Below are 19,893 nucleotides of genomic sequence, written 5' to 3'. Positions count from 1 at the left end.
TGTGTTCCTTTTGTCTATCCAATAGACTTTTTTAACATGTTGGTGGAGGAAATGGTCAGCTATCACAAAGGATTTGTCCCTTAAGGCTTGATGGTAGATAGTCAACCCAAAGCCAAGGGAATTTCCTTTCCAGATTGTTCTGATCTGGTACAAAGCTGCTGTACATTACAAAGATTCAGTAATTGATATTAATCTATTTTATAATACATATTCAGTTCATAGGTTAACAAAAACGAGGTAGGTATGTCTATTTATGGATAATCCAAGCCATGAATAGACATAGTAAGTTATTTCCTAACATTAATGCAAAACTTAAAATAAATTCTAAATGGCTACATTATCAAAACGAAGTCATCTCGGTATAACCGTTACAGAAAAGTCTCTTGACTATAGGCACATTTCTATTGTCTCATGGTATACATCATCATAAGTTATTTAAAGTTGTTGTGGTTTTACCATCAAGGCTCACAATTATTAAGCATATGTCGTTCCAACCAAACTCGACAGTGTCAAAGATTTGGGAAGAACAGACAGCTGTGATTGGCAGCAAGAGGAAGACAATTTTCATAGTGATATGATCACGTATTCTTTGTCAATTGAATGCAACATGTGTACAAAATACTCAACTGCTGCAAGATCATTAATTATAAAAAGCAAGGTTACATAACATAGATGGAATGACCAGGACTGAAAGTGACCCATTTTGCAGAACAATAGTGAAGGTAAGGAACAGGAAATGGTCGGTGGAATATATTGGTTTTGTATATCTGGTACCGACTGGTTGTTCCCCTTCTTATTTTTTTGAGGAACCACTTAACTTTTTTTCCCCGATTGTTCCGTCTCATATCACATTTCCATCCTGGCAGCTCACCGACACAGTAGCAGGTTAAGTGGATGCGTGTTGACTCCATGATGGACTATAAGGAACATTTGTGGAACCAGATCACACAAACTGAGACCAGGAAAGGGCAAAGGGACGAATTAAAACATCTTGCTTTTCAAATAATTAAAACATTCTAGCCAGGAGCAAGTTTTGATTATCATGGGACAGTTAATCTATTTGCAATTTCTCTATTCATTTCCTTGGTGAGGAGGGAGTTACGGAAAGGAAAATGTACCTTCCAAAGATGCGACCTTGCTTCGATCTGTTTATTACCCTTAGATGTTATACGTTTCTCTTTGTTTAACTTTCAGACAAGACAGGAATAATCATTAAGAGGAGTTTGAGGGGAATAGAGCAACATATAGTGTAGTCAAATGTATATTATTAAATGAGTTTATTGTTGCTTTAAAACCAAAACAATGTATGGCATTTATGAACAATTAAGTTAATTATTTTATGATTTGTGCCTGCATATTTAAAGTATGCCCTTTTTCGAATTTAAAGCTTTTGGAGGAAAATCAATGCAGCAGATAAAAAGAATCAAAGCACTTTGATGCTGGAAAGAAAAGAAACAATTAAATGTCCCTACTTCAATATCTATGAGGGCTTTCTGTCTGTCTGTAATGTTTTAATAAATCTTGGCTGATTCGGAAAAATGACAGGTCTTTAATTAAGGTTTTATAATATTCAAACGTCCATATTATTCAAACGGGGCTGAATGGCAATTGGATTTGAATGCTTATGGTGTGTGCACAAGTTAACAATGGATTGAGTGATCACGTGAAAATGGGACTGAAATAAATATTATAGTCACAGATTTAACATAGGAAAATAGCTGAAGGTAAGGACACCATTTTCTAAACGCTAGGTGGAAATGAGTTTTGTTAAAACTCAATATTGAGAAAATACCCTAACAGCCTCTTCACAAGTCTCCTCTCTGCCTGCAGGAGTGTGACTCCACAGGAAATCATACACACATTTAATGGAATTCTGAACAAATATTTTTGGAATAACAGCAAGAACAAGATGAAACCAAGTATTAGCATTAAATACGTCGCTGGCACAGCTCTTTGATGGGTGAGACGATGTGCATTAAGTTGATCAAGTCTGCAATCTAAAATGCTGTCTCACATTCAAATAAAGCTGCACCTAATAATGCATGATCCAGTCATCAAAAAAAAATCACAGGATAGCCTGCTTAGCTTCAAATATGCTGCAGCAATGTCAAAGTACAGCTAATCGCCCAAGGCTATACAACAAAATATTTTTGAGTTTTGGCTACACAATCTTGTTTGTCATTTCCTCTGCCGGAGGCAAAAATCGCACACAGACAGTAGAGTTAGGTCCTATACTGTCATTGAGAATGTGAATATTCAGGTTTTCATTGCTAACGCGGATAATAAGAAGTGATTACATGATGACCTTCTCATTGAGCTCTGGCTGTAGGTGTGTTAAAAGTAGAGTCAGAGTTTCTGGAGAACGCTTGTTGACAAAATCACTTTTAGCCAAAATCAGTGAATATTTCCTCACGATCCACTACTGTGTGTGTGCTGAAAAATAATTGGTGTTAATACACCGTCCTAGGCTCTGTTCACTGGTATGTAGCTAGCAACATGCCCATTTACAGACCATAGGCTGTGTATTAACACTGGATTTTTTTTCAGCGCACACACAGGACAGGTAGCAGATCGTAAGGAAATATTCACTGATTTTGACTAAAACTGTTTTTGTCAACAACAGTTCCCCAGAATTGCTGACTCCACCTTTAATAAGACTTTGGTAGAACAGATAAGAGGGTAAACTCCTCCTACACATACACAGAGAGGATATGATAACCATGAAGAAGTTACTGTTTAAACAAGGTGAAAGTCAGTAATGCACACAGCCTACAATATATTGGCACACATCTTTCTTACATGCTGTTTTCTTTTTCATATCTGTGACAGTATCCCTTGGAGACGTATGTGTGTGTGTGTGTGTGTGTGTGTGTGTGTGTGTGTGTGTGTGTGTGTGTGTGTGTGTGTGTGTGTGTGTGTGTGTGTGTGTGTGTGTGTGTGTGTGTGTGTGTGTGTGTGTGTGTGTGTGTGTGTGTGTGTGTGTGTGTGTGTGTGTGTGTGTGTGTGTGTGTGTGTGTGTGTGTGTGTGTGTGTGTGTGTGTGTGTGTGTGTGTGTGTGTGTGTGTGTGTGAGCATGTGTGTAGCAGCATTGTGAACTGTCTTTGTCTCGATTTCCCTGCTCATTATCGGAGCCGGTTCAAGGAGATGGGTTCTCATTTGCATAGTCAGCCCCGGGCTGGAACCCGTGTGTGTAACAGCCAGGTGATTCATACCAGCTCCTACAGTCTTATTTTTGCAGAGGATTAGATTAAAACCAATCAATCAGTCTAGATCACCCTGACCCAGAGGAAAATGACTCAGGTGACAGGTGTTAGACCATTCAGCATGTAGTTACTTGCCCTCTTCTGAATAGCCCAGAATAGCCCAGCTTGTCGCACAACCATGGCAACATCGCAACTCCTGTAAATTCAGTTGAATTTCGATACAAGACGTGTCTGAAATTCTGAGACTATTCACGCAGCAAGGGGCAGACCTACTGTATGCGAGCATGGGAATTCAAAGTCAGCTATATCGTGTGGTAATGTGTACAATGGTGTGATCTATCTGTTAACATGTCCATGTGGGAAAGGATAGGTATAGGTAAAACCACAGGAGATCCCCAACAAATAATTGAGGAGCACAGAAGTGCTATTCAATGGGGGGAAAAAAGCATTTTTATAAAAATTATACCTCCAGTCTTTTCACTCAGCAAATAGTAGTTGAGAAAGTGCAGTGTCTGTTAGAGAGAGTGGATGTTTGGAGAAACTGCTTCTTAATAGAAAGGCACTTCTGATAATCAGACTGGTCTCTAGAAATTATGAATTGAAGTTAAAGCCAAAGTAGAGGGTGTTACATTGTATTATTGTCTAAAACAAACCATGGTTTATAAAATAGAAATATGTCCAGCCAATCATTGATGGAAATGAACCTTTACAATGGGTTATGGTTAAGTTAGTAAAACCTGTCAAAGTAAAGCTGTGCAAACATGAAGTCAATTTGATTTAGAGCAACTTGTACTTTTTGAGGTAAAGGTGGAATCAGCGATTTTAGAGAATGCTTATTGTCAAAATAATTTTGTCAAAATCAGTGAATATCTCCTCATGATCCGCTTCCTGTCCGTACTGTGTGTGCAGTGCACTGAAAAGAACCCTGGTGTTAATACACAGCCTAGGCTCTCTGCACTGGTATGTAAACAAAGGGGGGGTGGAACATGCCCTTTTACAGAGCCTAGGCTGTGTATTAACCCTGGATTATTTTTCAGCCCACACACAGGTAGCTGATCGTGAGGAGATAGTCACTGATTTTGACAACATGCAATCTCCAGAATCGCTGACTGCAACTTTTAAAATCTATTGTTGAGCCATTTTGGCAATGTATTTTTGCGTGATATATTTTACTAGATTACATGTATCTGTCACTACTGTACTCTGGTGGCCCTTTGGAGATCTCTGATGTCTCTGCAAGCCTTGGGAACTGAAAGCATAAGGCACAATTATGCAGTACTAATGTCCTCCTTAGAGATGATATGATATTTATAAACTCTCCACCTTCTATAACCACCTTCCTCAACTGCTGACACAAAGATCTGGCAATGCAGCTGTAACAGTCTCACATGGAAGGGCATTTTCTTATGAATGTCTCAAAAAAGACATGCTGATATTTCCGCACAGTGAAGACACTTGAAATCTACAAATCTCTGATATTTTCACAAATATTGTCTGAGCTATTCTACCCATGAACATACAGTTGTGTTCAAAATAATAGCAGTGTGTTTAAAAAATTGAGAAAAGATCAAAATCCTAATAATAGTTTTTATTTCCATACACGCAAATGCATTTGGGACATTGCACATTCTATTCCAACTCCAAATATGAAGAAACATTTGTCAAATGTTTCTTCATCTTTACAGAAAGTGAAGAAAAAGGAATATTAGACTGTTCAAAAAAAATAGCAGTGTCTGCATTTTTCTTTACAACTCAAACATTCACTGTATCAACTGAAAAATGCATGAAGATTTAGCTTTCCTATGAATCACTGAACTAATATTTAGTTTTATAACCTCTGTTTCTGAGCATTTGTGTCGCAGGGAGCCGACCAACTTATGGCGCCTGTGAACAGGTGTTTCAGCCCAGGACGATTGGACTACATTCCACAATTCCTCTGCATTTCTTGGTTTTGCCTCAAAAACATAATTTTTGATGTCACCACATAGGTTTTCTATTGGATTAAGGTCCAGGGATTGGGCTGGCCACTCCATAACGTTAATCTTGATTAACTGGAACTTTTACGATTACTGGTGTGTTTGGGGTCGTTGACTTGTTGGAACACCCATTTCAAGGGCATTTCCTCTTCAGCATAAGGCAACATGACCTCTTCAAGTATTCTAATGTATCCAAACTGATCCATGATCCATGGTATGCAATAAATAGACCCGACACCATAGTATGAGAAACATCCCTATAACATGATGTCTGTGCCACCATGCTTCACTGTCTTCAAAGTGTACTGTGGCTTGAATAGGGGCTGCAGACAGTTTGTCAGACGACCCCCAACCACTGAATTCAAGCCACGGTACACTTTTACCAAACCTAGTAGTTGGTTTGTGCAACTATCAGCTGATATTCAACCTTTGTTCCCTTTATGTTATTTTGTACAATACTATATGCAGAGCACATACATACATGTGTAACAAAGCCTTGTATTTTTATGCATCTAACCGTCCACTTTTGCTTTCACAGGAGAGAAAGCTGAGTGCATTCCCACATATCGAGATCTGCAATTCAGATGTCACCAACTATATGGTTCCACTGTCTCGCCAGACAGACTTCTTTGTTCCGGAGATGAAGGAGGAGGTTAAAACAGATGTTAAAGAAGAGGACTCCGACGAAGACAGAGGAACTGACATTACAGGTAATGCTTTATATGTTGCTCATTCAAAAATAACACTAGCGCAGGTCTTGCTCTATTGAGACAATTGCTTGTGTCAGCGAGAAGCAAAAAAAGGAAATATGTGGCCACTTTTCTTGGGTCTGACAATGCACTGCCTCCCCTCCTGCCACTGATCACTGAGGGCATGTGATATATGAGGCTCTGTAATTGTTCTGTCACTGCAAGTATGTGTCTTCAAGCGCAATATCGTCTCCCCTGCTATTACTCTTTCAAACCTGCTGAAAGTGTTGGCTGGACCTCTGGCATTATTGACTTTGTCATTGTGCAACATCACTAGAGAAAGAAAATAGTGTTTGGATAATGGGACAGAGTAGGCGGAAAGGTGGGCTGCTTCACCGTGAGACTAGATCATGCTGCATCCCTTGTAAACAAAGCTTAAATATAGAAGACGTATTGGGAAGAAAAGTCTTGCAGGATCTGTATGTGTTCACAGGTTTTGGCTTGTTCAGATTGGGGTTGCCATCCAAGCGTAGAGGCATTGCATGAGACAAGTTAAAGCCACAAACGGCACATTTGTAGGCTGCAGGAGCCACTGACATTTTGTTGAACTGAGAGTCAAGGCTGTTCACAACTTTAAATTAGTTTCTCAGCATCAACACATTGAGACAAAGTTTTGATTATTGCTCATGCGTTTGAGAAAAGTTTCCAACCCAGTTCATTTAACACTATGTTGACCTCACATGTAATTGCTGTGATGACTACTCTACTCAAGGGTGTTAACAATTAAATACGAATAAAAGAATAAAGAAATCCCAGTCATTGGTCAAAGAAATTGGAGGATTATCATTAACTAAGCTTGTGCAGATTTAAACAGGATAAGATTCCAGTTTCAGTGTCAAGAGCTCTATACTGCCTATGAAAAGCTGGAACTAACAGAGGTGTTGCTTAGGCAAAAATATTCTTAAAACACCAGAAGTGACCAAAGTCAAAATGGAAGGGACATTTTAATTTTATAAAAGTATTCTCCTCTGTCATGCAACACTGTGGCGCGACATTGACTAAATGAAAGTTTGAATTATTTAAGTCAATATAACAGGTGATTTAAAAACTTTTGAATGATAGTTTTCACTTACTCACACTGTCCCTGGCATTGTTGTTTTCTTGAAATGTTCTCCATACAGTCGGGCAAACCAATCTATCAATTTGATCAAGCACCAGCACAAGCCTATACCTGCGAGGATGGTGGTGGTGGTGGTGGTGGCACCGGCTTGAAGAACATTTAGTGTCGGCCAACACAGATCCTAAACCCAGTTTGTTTGTGGTTTCTCGGGTACATGAAAATGATTAGAACATTAAAAGAATGAAACAGATCGTAGGATAAGAGAGTCATCACTTAATTGTGTAAGGCAAAATGGAAAAATTTATATTCTGATACTTTTTAAAATTGTTTAAACCGAAGACATTTACTGCTAATGTTAAAAGTCATATTCAGGTTATCGCATTGGATCAAATAGTTATTTTGGGGACACAAATAAAGAGTATTAGGCAAACATAAGCCTGTGGGATCACACTGCAGCAGATCGGCTACAAAAACACTTCAGATATGCTTTAGGCACTGTTTAAAGCAGTGGGGGATTCCTGTTATGCTCCGTTTGAAAAGGCTCATCACACAGGGCCTTTTCACTGTTCACAAAGGAGGTGAAAAGGTGCAATTGTGATTGGTGGTAGAAGAAATATAAATGGGGGTTTTTGAGAGCCACAGCATTTCTACTGCAAAGGGGCGTGTTACTTTATCAGACCGTTTACAGCAGCGCCATAAATTGTGCATTTGCGGTACCCACTTGTAAACATTGGAATGTAAACTATTATTATTTAATTTTTTTAAGATATTTTTTTGGGCATTTTTATGCTTTATTGATAGTGTAGAGACAGAGTTGAAATGGGGCAGAGAGGGGAGTAACATGCAGAGAACGACCGCAGGCTGGAGCTAAGGGCGCCCCCTGGAATGTAAACTATTCTTGGTTTAGTTTGAAAGTTCTTCTTTTAAGTCAGATTTCAGCAGCAAAAAAAACTGAGGTTCTTGATGAGGTGTGCACTTTTTTTTAATGGGTTCAGCATTTACGTAGACAGCATAGGAGCCTAAGAAGAAGAAGGCAGGTGTGAGGGTGTATGAATATCTGCCTATTTGTCTTCAGAGTTCCTACATTTCTGGCTGTTATATCTGTGTGTTTATGAATTCCGTCAGTCAGTACCAACTGTGGGAAATCAAGTTCAAAACAATGTTGTGTGATTGTTTGCGTCTGTTTTTATATTGTCTGTCCTGGACACTCCTGAGCTTTCTTATTGAGAGAGTGAGTCAATCAGCCTATAGCTAAGTTCTGTATGGAACCAAAAACAGCTGTGGAAAAGTCCCGCTACGGCACACTTGGGAGATTGCCTTGGAATCCTAGTCCCTCAACACCACAGTCTACTTTAAACCGTATTGCCCATAACTCTAACTGTGCCACAATGTTAGCCCTGCTTCTACCATCTAAGTCTAAGCACACTGGGAGCAGTAAACTCTCAAAATAAACAAAAGGACGACGGCTTTATGATAAGCCGGTGATCACAGCAGACGCTGATAGTGCCTTGGAGAAGCTTGTTAATCTTTATTTGACACAAGCTCCAGTTAAAAAATGGGCCAGTGGGCTTCTTTTATCTTCTCATTTGTACCATTGATGAACGGTCACTTCATCACAGACAGCCACAGGGAACTTATTAGTCCCAGCTGCAAGTACAGCCTCATAATATGGCAGGTTTGTTATAGCCAAATTTCGGAACCGGTAATAGTATTCGTGCTTTTACTTAATGTCTGTTTATTGGATTATAATATATGTAAAATTTACACATCATGAGGTAAAATTGCTCAATTAAAATGTGTTATAATTGTTGGAGGAATCCCTTAGCTCTTATCAGAAGTGGCTATGTTTTGATGTTAATCTGACGAAACACTCCCTAAGATGTTAACTTCGCTGAGACATCAAGTGTGTTGACATGCACCTTTTTCTATGAGCCGTGGTTTTAAAATAAGTCCAAAAGGTTTTTACACATGGCAGAGGATGACAAGTTGGCAATAGTGTGCAATAGAAACAGATTCAGCAATGGTACAAATACGAAAGATTGCAACCGAGGGTAACATTACATCTGTACGAAGCAATGAGGAGACTGTAACCTTCCTCAAATGAATATATGAAACATAGATGTCATGGTTCCATCATGTTTCCCACTTTTTTCTGTGAGTTTGCGGTTTGACTGGCGCTCTGTTAATTACCTCAGCTCATGACGCCCTCGTTTTCTGCAATGTTATAATGGCCTTCGACTAGAGGATCATCGCCCAAACACAAATTCCATTTCTATTTTTCTTTACGATTTTCTGGGAATTTGGTTGGGTTTCGACTAGAAACTGATTTCACAGTGTAGTCGTGCCCAAAAAACATAAACCCTGTGTTCCAAATCGCATGCTTTCTTTTTTCTATTCTATATTCTACATTTGACCATAACAAGAATAAAGTTAGCATGCAGTAGGCATACAATTGGTACATAGCATGCTGTTTTCAACACTAAAAATCTCAGCCGGAAGAGAATTGGGACATCCTAAATCTTTTTTTCTACCATACTAAATAGCAGAAAGTATGGGTATTGGAATGCAGGGTTAATATTTGTCACAGTGCCATTGCTGATTCTCCTTTTCAAAAAAGGACACATTCAAAAATAGATGTACATATTTATTCTCCTTCATCCAAGCCCTAAACTAAAAACAAGAAAATGTGTCTACTGCATAACTTCATAACTTCTTTTAGTTGATGCGTTTTATTGTCACACTCAGCCCTGCTGTCTGTGTCTAATTACCTCCTTAAAAAATGCTCTGCTCTGTTTCAAACAGTTTGAAGAACAGGACCTTCATTCTCTGCTAATAATCCCAATGGGCCCAATTTAGCAACTCATTTAGGCAAACGTTATCTAAAAGGCTTTCAGAGCCACAGCTGCCTGGCTCCAACAAGGGTACCGATTACGAAATCTTGCTCGCAATTGCAAAAGGGGTGAACTTAGTGCAGTGTGCTGACGCTCTTCCTTGGAGGGCTGTTCACCCAATTTCCCCAAATAGACCCATTATTTCCCATAAAATTCCTTATATTGTGAAACGGGTCCCACCGGAAAAGTCTTTTTCCTGCAAGATGCAAACGTATAAAACACGACATGCAATACCCACTCTATTTTTCATTTCATTTCATTTAACTTTTATTTATCCTCGAGAGACCAATTGAGGGGTGACCCTCATTTTCAATGACGTCGAGTTCAAACAAATTCAAAGGAAAAACAACAAAACATTAACAATATTCAACGCAAATACATCAAATACACAACAACAGGTGAAGAGAAAAACAATTGAAACATTTACACAGTGGTGAAATTAAGTGGTAGCAATTAAAATTAAATGGGTGAGAGTACAATATAGCCTAATTAAAACAGTTACAGGTAGAGTTTGGCAGATTTAAAATAGTTTGTTTGAATTGGTTAAAGGATATGAAGTTATTTAGTTTAATTTGTTGCTGTAAGTTGTTCCAGGAGTCAGGGGCACTGAAGCTAAAAGCTGTCTTTCCTAGCTCAGACCGGGCTTGTGGGACATAAAGCATAAGCATGTCAGTGGAGCGGGTCTGATAAAGCCCATCTGAGATTTGCAGCAATTCAGTTAAATAACGAGGAAGCTTCCCGGTCAAGGCTTTGTAAATTAAAATATGCCAATGTGCGTCACGTCTCTCTTTAAGGGAGGACCACCCAACCTTTTCATATAAAAGACAATGGTGTGTGTCATAAGCATCTCCTGTGATGAACCTTAAAGCAGAGTGAAAAACAGAGTCCAGGAGTTTAAGACATGAATGTGATGCATGCCGGTAAACCACATCACCGTAATCAAGGACAGACATGAAAACTGCTTCAATAATCCTTTTCCTACTAAATAAAGGGAAGGTGGTTTTGTTCCTATAAAAATAGCCAATTTTTTGTCGTAGTCGACGAACAAGATTTTTTATATGAAAATTAAAAGTGAGTTTATCATCTAACCAGATGCCAAGATATTTGTACTCTGTGACTCTTTCAATTAAAAATCCATTCTTTGTAAAAATATTAAAATCATTCAAATTTGTAGTTCTTGCTCTGGAGAAACACATACATTTGGTTTTGTCTGTATTTAGAACCAGCCTGAGGTCCACTAGACAGTCCTGCAGGGTGTTAAAAGAGCTTTGTAGGTTCTGAATAGATTGGTGCACCGAATCGGAAATGCAATACAGTACTGTGTCGTCAGCGTATAGATGGGCATGACAGTTTTTTAGCGATGAAACAATGTTATTTATATAAATTGTGAAAAGAACTGGACCTAAAATTGAGCCTTGTGGGACACCATTTGTAACAGTTAAAAACTCAGATTGGTATCTTCCGAGTTTAACTGACTGCTGTCTATCAGAGAGATAATCCCTAAACCAGCTACATGCAGAATGATCAAAGCCAATGTCATGCAGCCTCCGTAAAAGCAAATGGTGGTCAACAGTATCAAAGGCCTTTGAAAGATCAATAAAAAGTGCTGCACAGTGCTTTTTCTTGTCTAATGCTGTAACAATGTTGTCTACAACCAAAGTCACAGCAGAGACAGTACTGTGGCCTGCCCTAAAACCAGATTGGAATGGGCTCAAAATGGAAGCACTAGTTAGAAATGTTTTTAACTGATTATTAATAAGTGATTCTAGAATTTTTGCCAGGCATGGGAGTTTGGAAATTGGCCTGTAGTTATTAAGATTATTTTTGTCACCACCTTTATGTAAAGGAATTACGTGAGCTTTTTTCCAAATTTTAGGAACTATTCCAGAGGAGATGGAAAGATTAAAAATATGGGTTATTTGTTTTGATATTATATGTGTCGAAAGCTTGATTGAAAACGGGTCCAAATTGTCCTCTCCCATGTACTTCTTGGGGTTGATGGCGAGGAGCGCATCTACAACAACACTTGTGGGAAGAAGATCAAGGCTGAAAATAGGAGTTTGAGAGACAGGCGGTACGTTACTACTGGTTGTAGAAGGTGTACAACCTCCATTTTGAAAGAGTTGACCAGCAGCTACAAAATGTTTATTAAAAGCTAAGCCAATCTCTTTTTGATCATTGAGAGTGTGACCATTTAATTTGATCTGAGTGGGAACTGTGCTAGAATTGTTTTTATTATAGTTCACAGCTTTCCAAAATAGTGCAGGGTTAGAGTAGCAGTCGGAGATTAATTCAAGGTAATATTCGGATTTGGCTTTCCTGACCATGGCTGTGCACTTATTCCTAAATTGTCTAAAAATAGTCCAATTGGTATTATCTCCAGAGCGTCTAGCTAGAGACCATGCTTTATTTCTTTCAGAAAATAAATCAGACAGTTCACTTGTAAACCAGGGGTTTGATCTATTTTTTACTCTATGCTTTTTAAGGGGCGCATGTTTGTTTATAATTGAGGTGAAACTATTGATGAAATAGTCTAAGGCTAACTCAACATCCGAAATTTCCGTAGTGAGTTGAATGTCACTATGACGGAGATCACTTAAAAAGGCTTGCTCATTAAACCCTTTAAAATTACGCTTAATTATGATTTTAGGTTGAGATCTTTTTAAATGAATACTTCTGATACAGGCCACTGGGCAGTGATCACTAATCCCGAGCTCAAAGACACCAGCTGAGGCTATTTTATTTATTTTATTTGATAGGATTAAATCGATTAAAGTTGATTTTGCTGGGTTTTTTAGATTGGGTCTTGTGGACTCAGTTATTAATTGTGTAAGATTAACGTTGCTACAGATTTCTTTGAAAGGTTCAGAGGCACCAGAAAGCCAATCAACGTTAAAATCACCCATCACAATTACCTCTCTATTTACGTAACTGGAGAGCATATGTGCTAGATCGTTTAAGGAGCTAGTAACAGCAGAAGGGGGCCTATACACACCAATTACAACAAAACAATCATTTGATGATAAAGATAATTCTAGCGCGATAAATTCAAAACAATTTGGAACAGAGACAGCATGTAAAAGTGTTACAGAATAACAGGATTTAACATAGACAGCCACTCCCCCACCCCTTGCGTTTCTGTCTATTCTGAATAAATTGTATTCATTAATTGCCACAATAGAGTCATCTGTACTCTTCTTTAACCAGGATTCAGTCAGAATCAAGACATCTGGATCTGCCTGGGACACTAAAATCTTTACATGGTCTAATTTATCATGCTGCAATAAACTTCTAATATTTAGATGAAGAAAACCCAAGCCCTTTCTTGATTTAAGAATTTGTGGGGAATTTAGTTTAGAGCAAAGGGGGTCAGTGATGTCTGGGATGAATGAAGGACAATTTGAGGTGTTGTTATGAGTTAAATTGGGGGATATTTCAGCAGGATCCCTGGGGAGATCTTTTTTAATGGGGGATGATTTGGTAGGGTCGTGCTGTGGTAAATATCAGATCTCATCTATCTCATCACATTCACACCAGACCTGTTCCACTCGGGATTATTCCCAATGGTTTGGTTTGGACTGCTAACTAATCAAAAGGCTCATTTATAGATATTATAAATAACCTAAATGGAGCCATCTACGTGTGATATTCTTCACTGCAGGCCAGTTCAGATCTGCTGGATGTGATAATGACATTGTGTTTAAGTGATGTTGAGATTTTTAATGAATGAAACGGTATAAGACTGACCTCGTGAGGAGCCCGTTCATTGTATTCGGGTCCCTGGTGACACATTTTGTACAAAACACACTTTGAAGTGTGGATGAGATTTATTTGGAGTGTGAAGGCAGCAGGCAGAAAGCTCGAACAATGGAGCCCTAGTGTCCCTTGGGATAGTCATGTCAACTCAATTCAGATTTTATTATATTTGAATATACATTTAATTTATTTGAAGGCATGTCATATTGAGCCTGCATTTTAAATCTAATACAAATATAAGTAAGTCCATGCAAAACTATGAAATGCGTCATGAGCATATGGCACAAGAACAGTACTGACAATATACTCCAAACAATACAACCCAAAATTTTAGAATTGAGAGTCATTGTGGGGGTTTTGATCTGCTGTTTGCAGAGCACATTCAGGCAGGAGATAAGTCATTCATCTTATAGGTAGTTGTTGCAATATGACACAAAGAGGATTATTTTCTTAAACGTGTTGCTTTTTTCCCACATAATCTTTGCTTGTCCTCTTAAGTGTCTTCTGGAAAACCAACTGTGGAAAGCTCCCTCTGTAATATTTGTCGTGTAGGTGGGAGGTTTAATTTGCCTCTCATATTTTCATTTTTCAAGTATTCTTGACTTTCTAATTTTAGGCAAGTCCAAGCAAAAATATTGGTCTTTCTCTTTGTTTGTGGTTTCATCTTTGGACTACCTGCTCTGATTATTTTAGACACCGTTCATTACAACCTTTCTGTAAGATTTATAACGGCATTCATCTTCTGGTTCTATAACTCAACAGCAGTAGTAAAGGATAATGAATGGTTAGAGAGGCTTACATCAAAGGCCAATTAGAATCAGGTTTATTCTGAAAGCTTTAGCAGGCTGATCATGTGGGTGAGGAAATCTCCATCAATTAAGTTAATGGACGCTCTTTGCGTTATGCGCTGCAGACAGCGGCAGCAGGAACAGCCTCTCCCTGCAAACCTTTAATTGACAGTACAGTAGAGCACAATAGATGGAAAGTGGGAGGCAGGTAGTAATGAGTGGTCTTTGAGTTTATATAAAAGATTTTCTCTAACGATAATAATAGTGAGCAATAGTGAGCTCAGATGACAAAGTCTCCTAGCTTTAACAACCGGGTTAGGGCTGAAAGAAGTGAGATTTGTTGCATTATTAAAAAGCATTAGCAGAACATTCTCTGTAAGATCTGGTGAATTTTAAGGGACCAAAGGATCAGAGGTTCCATAAAGTAAGTTATTTTGCTCAGCTGTGACTTAAAGATTGCAGAGAGTGAAAATACAGATACATGCCTGTGGCATGGCCTTTAGCAGTGGGTCTTAAATATATCAACAATAAGGTAATTTGGTTTACAGTGAAATATCTTAGCAGCTTATTGATGTAAATAAATGTATCGTTTCTAGAGGATAGATCCTACTGACTTTATTGGTCCCTAGACTGTTGCGCCTACAGCATGTTTAAGTTTTCACATATTATGTGTGTAAAATATCTAAATATGAACAGTAATAACTTGACTCTGATCTTCCGACATTTCATCTAGCCACCATGACCTTTAAAATCAATGGCATTCACACTGTCCCCAGATGTACAGTACTCAGTATTCAGTGCAAATGAGTAAAGGTTAGCATGCTAAGATGCTCCACTAAGATGGTCAATGTGGTAAACATCATACATGGTATACATCAGCATGTTAGCATCCTCAACATAAGCATGTTCGCATGTTGGCAAAGCACTGTTGTTCCTTCAACCTCACAGAGCTGCTAGCATTGCTTCAGACTCATATTAGCATTGGTTGCTCCTCACAGAAAACACTTGCTACTTGTTACTTGACAAGGTACGCACTGTAGCTTTAAAATTACTTCTTTACCGGGGGCGCTCGTGGTGTAGTGGTTAGAGCGCCCCCCAATAGAGGCTTGTGGTCGTTCTCTGCATGTCATCCCCCTTTCTGTCCCATTTCATCTCTGTCCCTCCAAAACTATCCAATAAAGCATAAACTGTCAAAAATAATCTTTCAAAAGAAAAAAATAATAATACATGGTACAACATAGCATTCCATCATCGTCAGCAAACAAAAACCTCCTAGTGCACTTCTTAGAGCTGAGTTTCTTTCCTTTTGCCTGTCATCATTTTGGTTTGCAAACTCAACAACAGTGTCACTTTTTTTGCAGGTGCAGACTCCCACAGCGACGTGAGTTCGGTGAGCGGCGGCGGCGTGCCCTGGGACAGCAGAGAGACGTCCCTGGCTGCGTCCACGGCCGCCTCCCTGGCCTCCTCGCTGCCTCTCAGGGACGTGATGGACGCCAACCAGGACAGTCTCCAGCGCAGGGAGCAGCAGAGCGACCGAGGCTCCAACGAGTCTGTGGGCAGCGGCTCGTCCTTTGAAGAGCTTGACATGGATCAGGAGGAGCAGCCGGAAGAAGAAGGAGGAGGAGAGAGGGAAGAGAGGGAAGATGGAGGAGAAGAGGAGGGGAAAGAAGGGGCCCCTGAGGCGGGAGACGCAGCTACAGAGGCAGTCGAACTGGGGGCTGAGGAGAACCAAGATCCCTTGGGGGACGGGGAGAAGAAGTAGGGAGGATGCTGGTTAGAGATATAAGGCGTGAGGCCATGTTGTTAACACTGGCATACTAAAGAGTTATCCTCTGTTGTTGCAAGTTGCTGGTTTATCTGTCATGTAATCTCTTCTTGTTGGTTGGATCTAAAAGCTATTCACGCCATGACCCACACGTCCACATTTTCCTACGCCTTTCTAATTCCTCTTTCTTTTGAAGCCTGTATATTTTGGTATACTTTAATCTAATATTTTCTTTTAAATATAATCCTTGATTGTTATATTTTAACTCACTGTCAGGATAGAAAAACGGACACAACCCCCATAGGGTTAAATCATCTTGAGAAAAAGCTAACTTTATCTGCAGAAAAAACGAGAGGCAAGATTTTGTTCAGTTCTCTGTTTCATTTTCAGACTGCAATGTTATGTAAATCATCACCAATCCTGTTCAGATCAGAAGTGACACTTCAGTTACAGATTAGCATCAAAGGAAAGACACTGACGCTGGCAATGCTGGATCACCATACAGCTTCTTTTTTTTTGCCCATGTGTTATAGTTGATATTGTGCCCTACTTCTGAGGTCATGTCCCGAGGAATATTATGTTATGTTATGTTATGTGTTTGTGTGTGTTTTCCTTACTATGGTGTCTTGATATACAGTAATGATAGGGGGAAAATGTGCCGGAGGTAATGCGGTATAATTGTTTTGAAGGACCTATTTCGTTGTGTTGTGTATTTTTTATTTTTTTTTGCCTCACTTACTGGCATGATTCAGAAGACAAAAACTTGCAGCCACACCAGTGAGGATTTACTGTAGCAGAGTCACTGAAGACTCCCTGAAGTCAAAAGGACTAGGATTTAAAAATGCAATTAAAAATGTAAACTTCTTCCCTCGGATACTGTACAGAGCATTTTACTGTCGATCTGCTGCTCAGATAATTGCTTTACTTTTGTAACATAATGTTCTATAGTTGTTTTTTGAATGACTCTAAAAAATTGACACTCTTCCAGAGACAAGTTGTGACATGTTCGTAGGTTGAAATCATTGATGCTGTGCTACATTGGAAAATGGTATTCAGCACATTGCCATGGTTGTGTCTTTTTGTCTGTAATAAAGTTTTTAAATCAAAGTTCAGTTGACGGGAATCAGTAGTGCGTTGATTGAATGTGTAACCCCTCATTCTGTACCAATGTCTGTAAAAATACCTACATTTTAGAACACACTGCTCTACTCAGAAGACGAATCGAATCCACTTTTATTTTTCTGTTCCCCAACCGAGACAGAGACATGTAACAAAGTGTGGGTTGCAGTGGGACTCTCCTTCAAACACTACCTGCCTTCGTGCTTTCACATTGTAATGACTGCCTCTTGGAAAGGCAGCAAAGTCCTGGGATTAAAAAGATAAATAAAAGGGGAAATGATGAAGAAGGAGCCAATAACGGCATAATGCATTTTACAGTGCAGAAGAAAATGAAGTAAAACTGTTTATAAGATTATCTTGAGGGAGCAATTTGCCTTGGCACACTTAAAATGTTTAATCAATGTGCAATGAAAAAAAATACAAATTTCCATTCCTTTGGGAAGACACTCACCAAATATTATCGCAAAATGTTATTGTAGCCGAATTCTGTCACTGAATTGATCTGTGCAGCATTTGAATGAGAGGTTTGGCATCTGGCTCACAATTTGTTTTATCAGCTGTGTGTACAGCAGAAGAAGAAGAATAAGCTTCAGCATACTATTGATGTTTGATGGTCATGTGTGTTCTGTAGCCAGTGGTCCTTAATGAGCATTATGACCTATGAGTATAGATGTTTTCATTCAAATACAACACAGTAGTGGGCACAGTCATTTTACATTACAATAAATCACTATTAACTGGAGCAAGAAAAAGTCCTTGCTCCCAGTATGTCTTGGTCACAATTATCTCTCACTCTCTCTTTCTCTCTCTCTCTGTCTCAAAAAAAGAAAAAAAATATCCTAATTTGAAATGTTTATATTTTTTATAAAAAGGTCAATATATCACCATTGTATCTGATAATCTAAAAGTATTCAAATATCAATGTTTGAATGGGCCTCAAAATTAGATAATGGTCTGGGGGTTGTGTACTCCCCCGAAGCCAGAAAAAGAACACAATCCACAATGACACAAGTCATTCCGTACTATGGGCGACAAATCTAAGAAAACACATGAATGAATTAGTGGATAAACATATTAGAAATACAGATGCTTTGGTACAGGGCCATCAAATAATATGGCGTCCGCTGTATTTGATGAACATGAAAAAATATTTGAATATGATCATGTTATTGCCTTCACCGTGTCCAGATATCAAACCAGTTGAGGACCGTTGGTAGGTTTTGGACCATTGTTTCAGACGCTCCATCATATAAAAACCAAACGCAGTTCAGAGATGAGCAAATGCCAAAAAGCATTGAAGCTGCTCTCCTAGCTTGAGGAACACTTCATCAAGACACTTAATGTTGGCTTTACCTTTAATGGTGCAGTTAGCGAATCCGGAGATTTTTTTTTGTTGAAATCAGTGAATATCTCCTGATTTTGACAGGATTTCTCCTGAATTCCCATCTTTGCATCATTATGTCTGCAAAATAGAACTGAAGCACCATCTCTTATTTTGACCATCTTGCTATTGACTGTTTATTCTCAGACCATGGGTGAAATGACTTTTTAGAACATCTCAACGCCCATTCTGTGGGTAGCATTTGATCTTGTGATTAGATGATGCGATTGCTAGCCATGCTGCCTACAGAAGTGTGATGAGTCTGCAGGGACACATGCCCTCACCACATGTCCGTTGCACTTTCAGTCTCAAATCCTGGCAGCCCAACGTTTATCCAAAGGCAAGAAATGAAAATCAGTCTGGAAGAGACTGCAATGACACACTGGGTCAACAACTGATTTAATTAATTGTGAAACCCACAGGGGTGTCATGCAGCTTTAGGGGCACGGAGATTATTGCCTTCCCATGATGTTAATTATTAATCTCATTAGGTTGCACATGGAGAGAGAGAGATAGAGAGGGGGAAGATGTCTCAACAAACACATTTTAATGCCCCAGCATTGTTTGTGTGTTTGTGTGTGTGTGTGTGTGTGTGTGTGTGCGTGCGTGTGTGTGTGTGTGTGTGTGTGTGTGTGTGTGTGTGTGTGTGTGTGTGTGTGTGTGTGTGTGTGTGTGAGAGAGAGTGTGTGTTTGAGAGAGACACACACACACAGAGTGGTTGCCGAGGAAGTGGTCGCAGCTCACCCCTGTCTCAAAGCTTAGCTGTGCCATCTGGGACTGGCCTCACACTCTCCCGCGCCAAGTCACAACTTGTTTGCGGATCTCCAATAAAATGTCCACAGCTGAAGATAAGCTGTCTCCAAAGAATCGTTATTTTTAATGTGTTTGTAATGTAGCCTACCCTCCTCTTCTTGACCACTCGAACATAGGGGGCGACTCTTAAAAACCCCTTCCAATTCACAACCACATCCAACCAAACTGCTGACAAACCACAGCAAAGCGGCTGGTAGGAATCTTTCCCTTCAGGCTCTAAATTACTTCATTTTAATTTGGCAGTAAATTGCGATAAAACAGACTCGAGTGTTCATGCGTCGAACAGCCGCGCCTTTGTTCAAGTGTCCAGACATTCAGAGAGTTTTGGCTCTCCCCGGTTGGTGGCTCATCAGCACCGATATCATTTTTGAAAATATTGTTGCCAGTTTCTT

At 39.3% G+C, this 19,893-nt stretch overlaps 1 protein-coding gene across 1 annotated transcript in view; it reads left to right on the top strand.

The window, feature by feature from the left end:
- tex264a (testis expressed 264, ER-phagy receptor a) overlaps nucleotides 1-17,289 on the top strand; it is a 75,254-nt gene extending 57,965 nt beyond the window's left edge. Inside the window, exons 3-4 of the mRNA XM_080025999.1 lie at nucleotides 5,718-5,889; nucleotides 15,785-17,289. Coding sequence (XP_079882125.1) covers nucleotides 5,718-5,889; nucleotides 15,785-16,185 — 573 coding nt within the window. The 3' untranslated portion in view covers nucleotides 16,186-17,289. The remainder of the gene's footprint in view (nucleotides 1-5,717; nucleotides 5,890-15,784) is intronic.
- The last annotated feature ends 2,604 nt before the right edge of the window (nucleotides 17,290-19,893 follow it).

Source organism: Ammodytes marinus (assembly GCF_949987685.1).
Source record: "Ammodytes marinus genome assembly, chromosome: 4".
Lineage (NCBI taxonomy): Eukaryota > Metazoa > Chordata > Actinopteri > Uranoscopiformes > Ammodytidae > Ammodytes > Ammodytes marinus.
The sequence above is the reverse complement of the archived record's forward strand: the minus strand, read 5'-3'. Positions and strand labels throughout refer to the sequence as shown.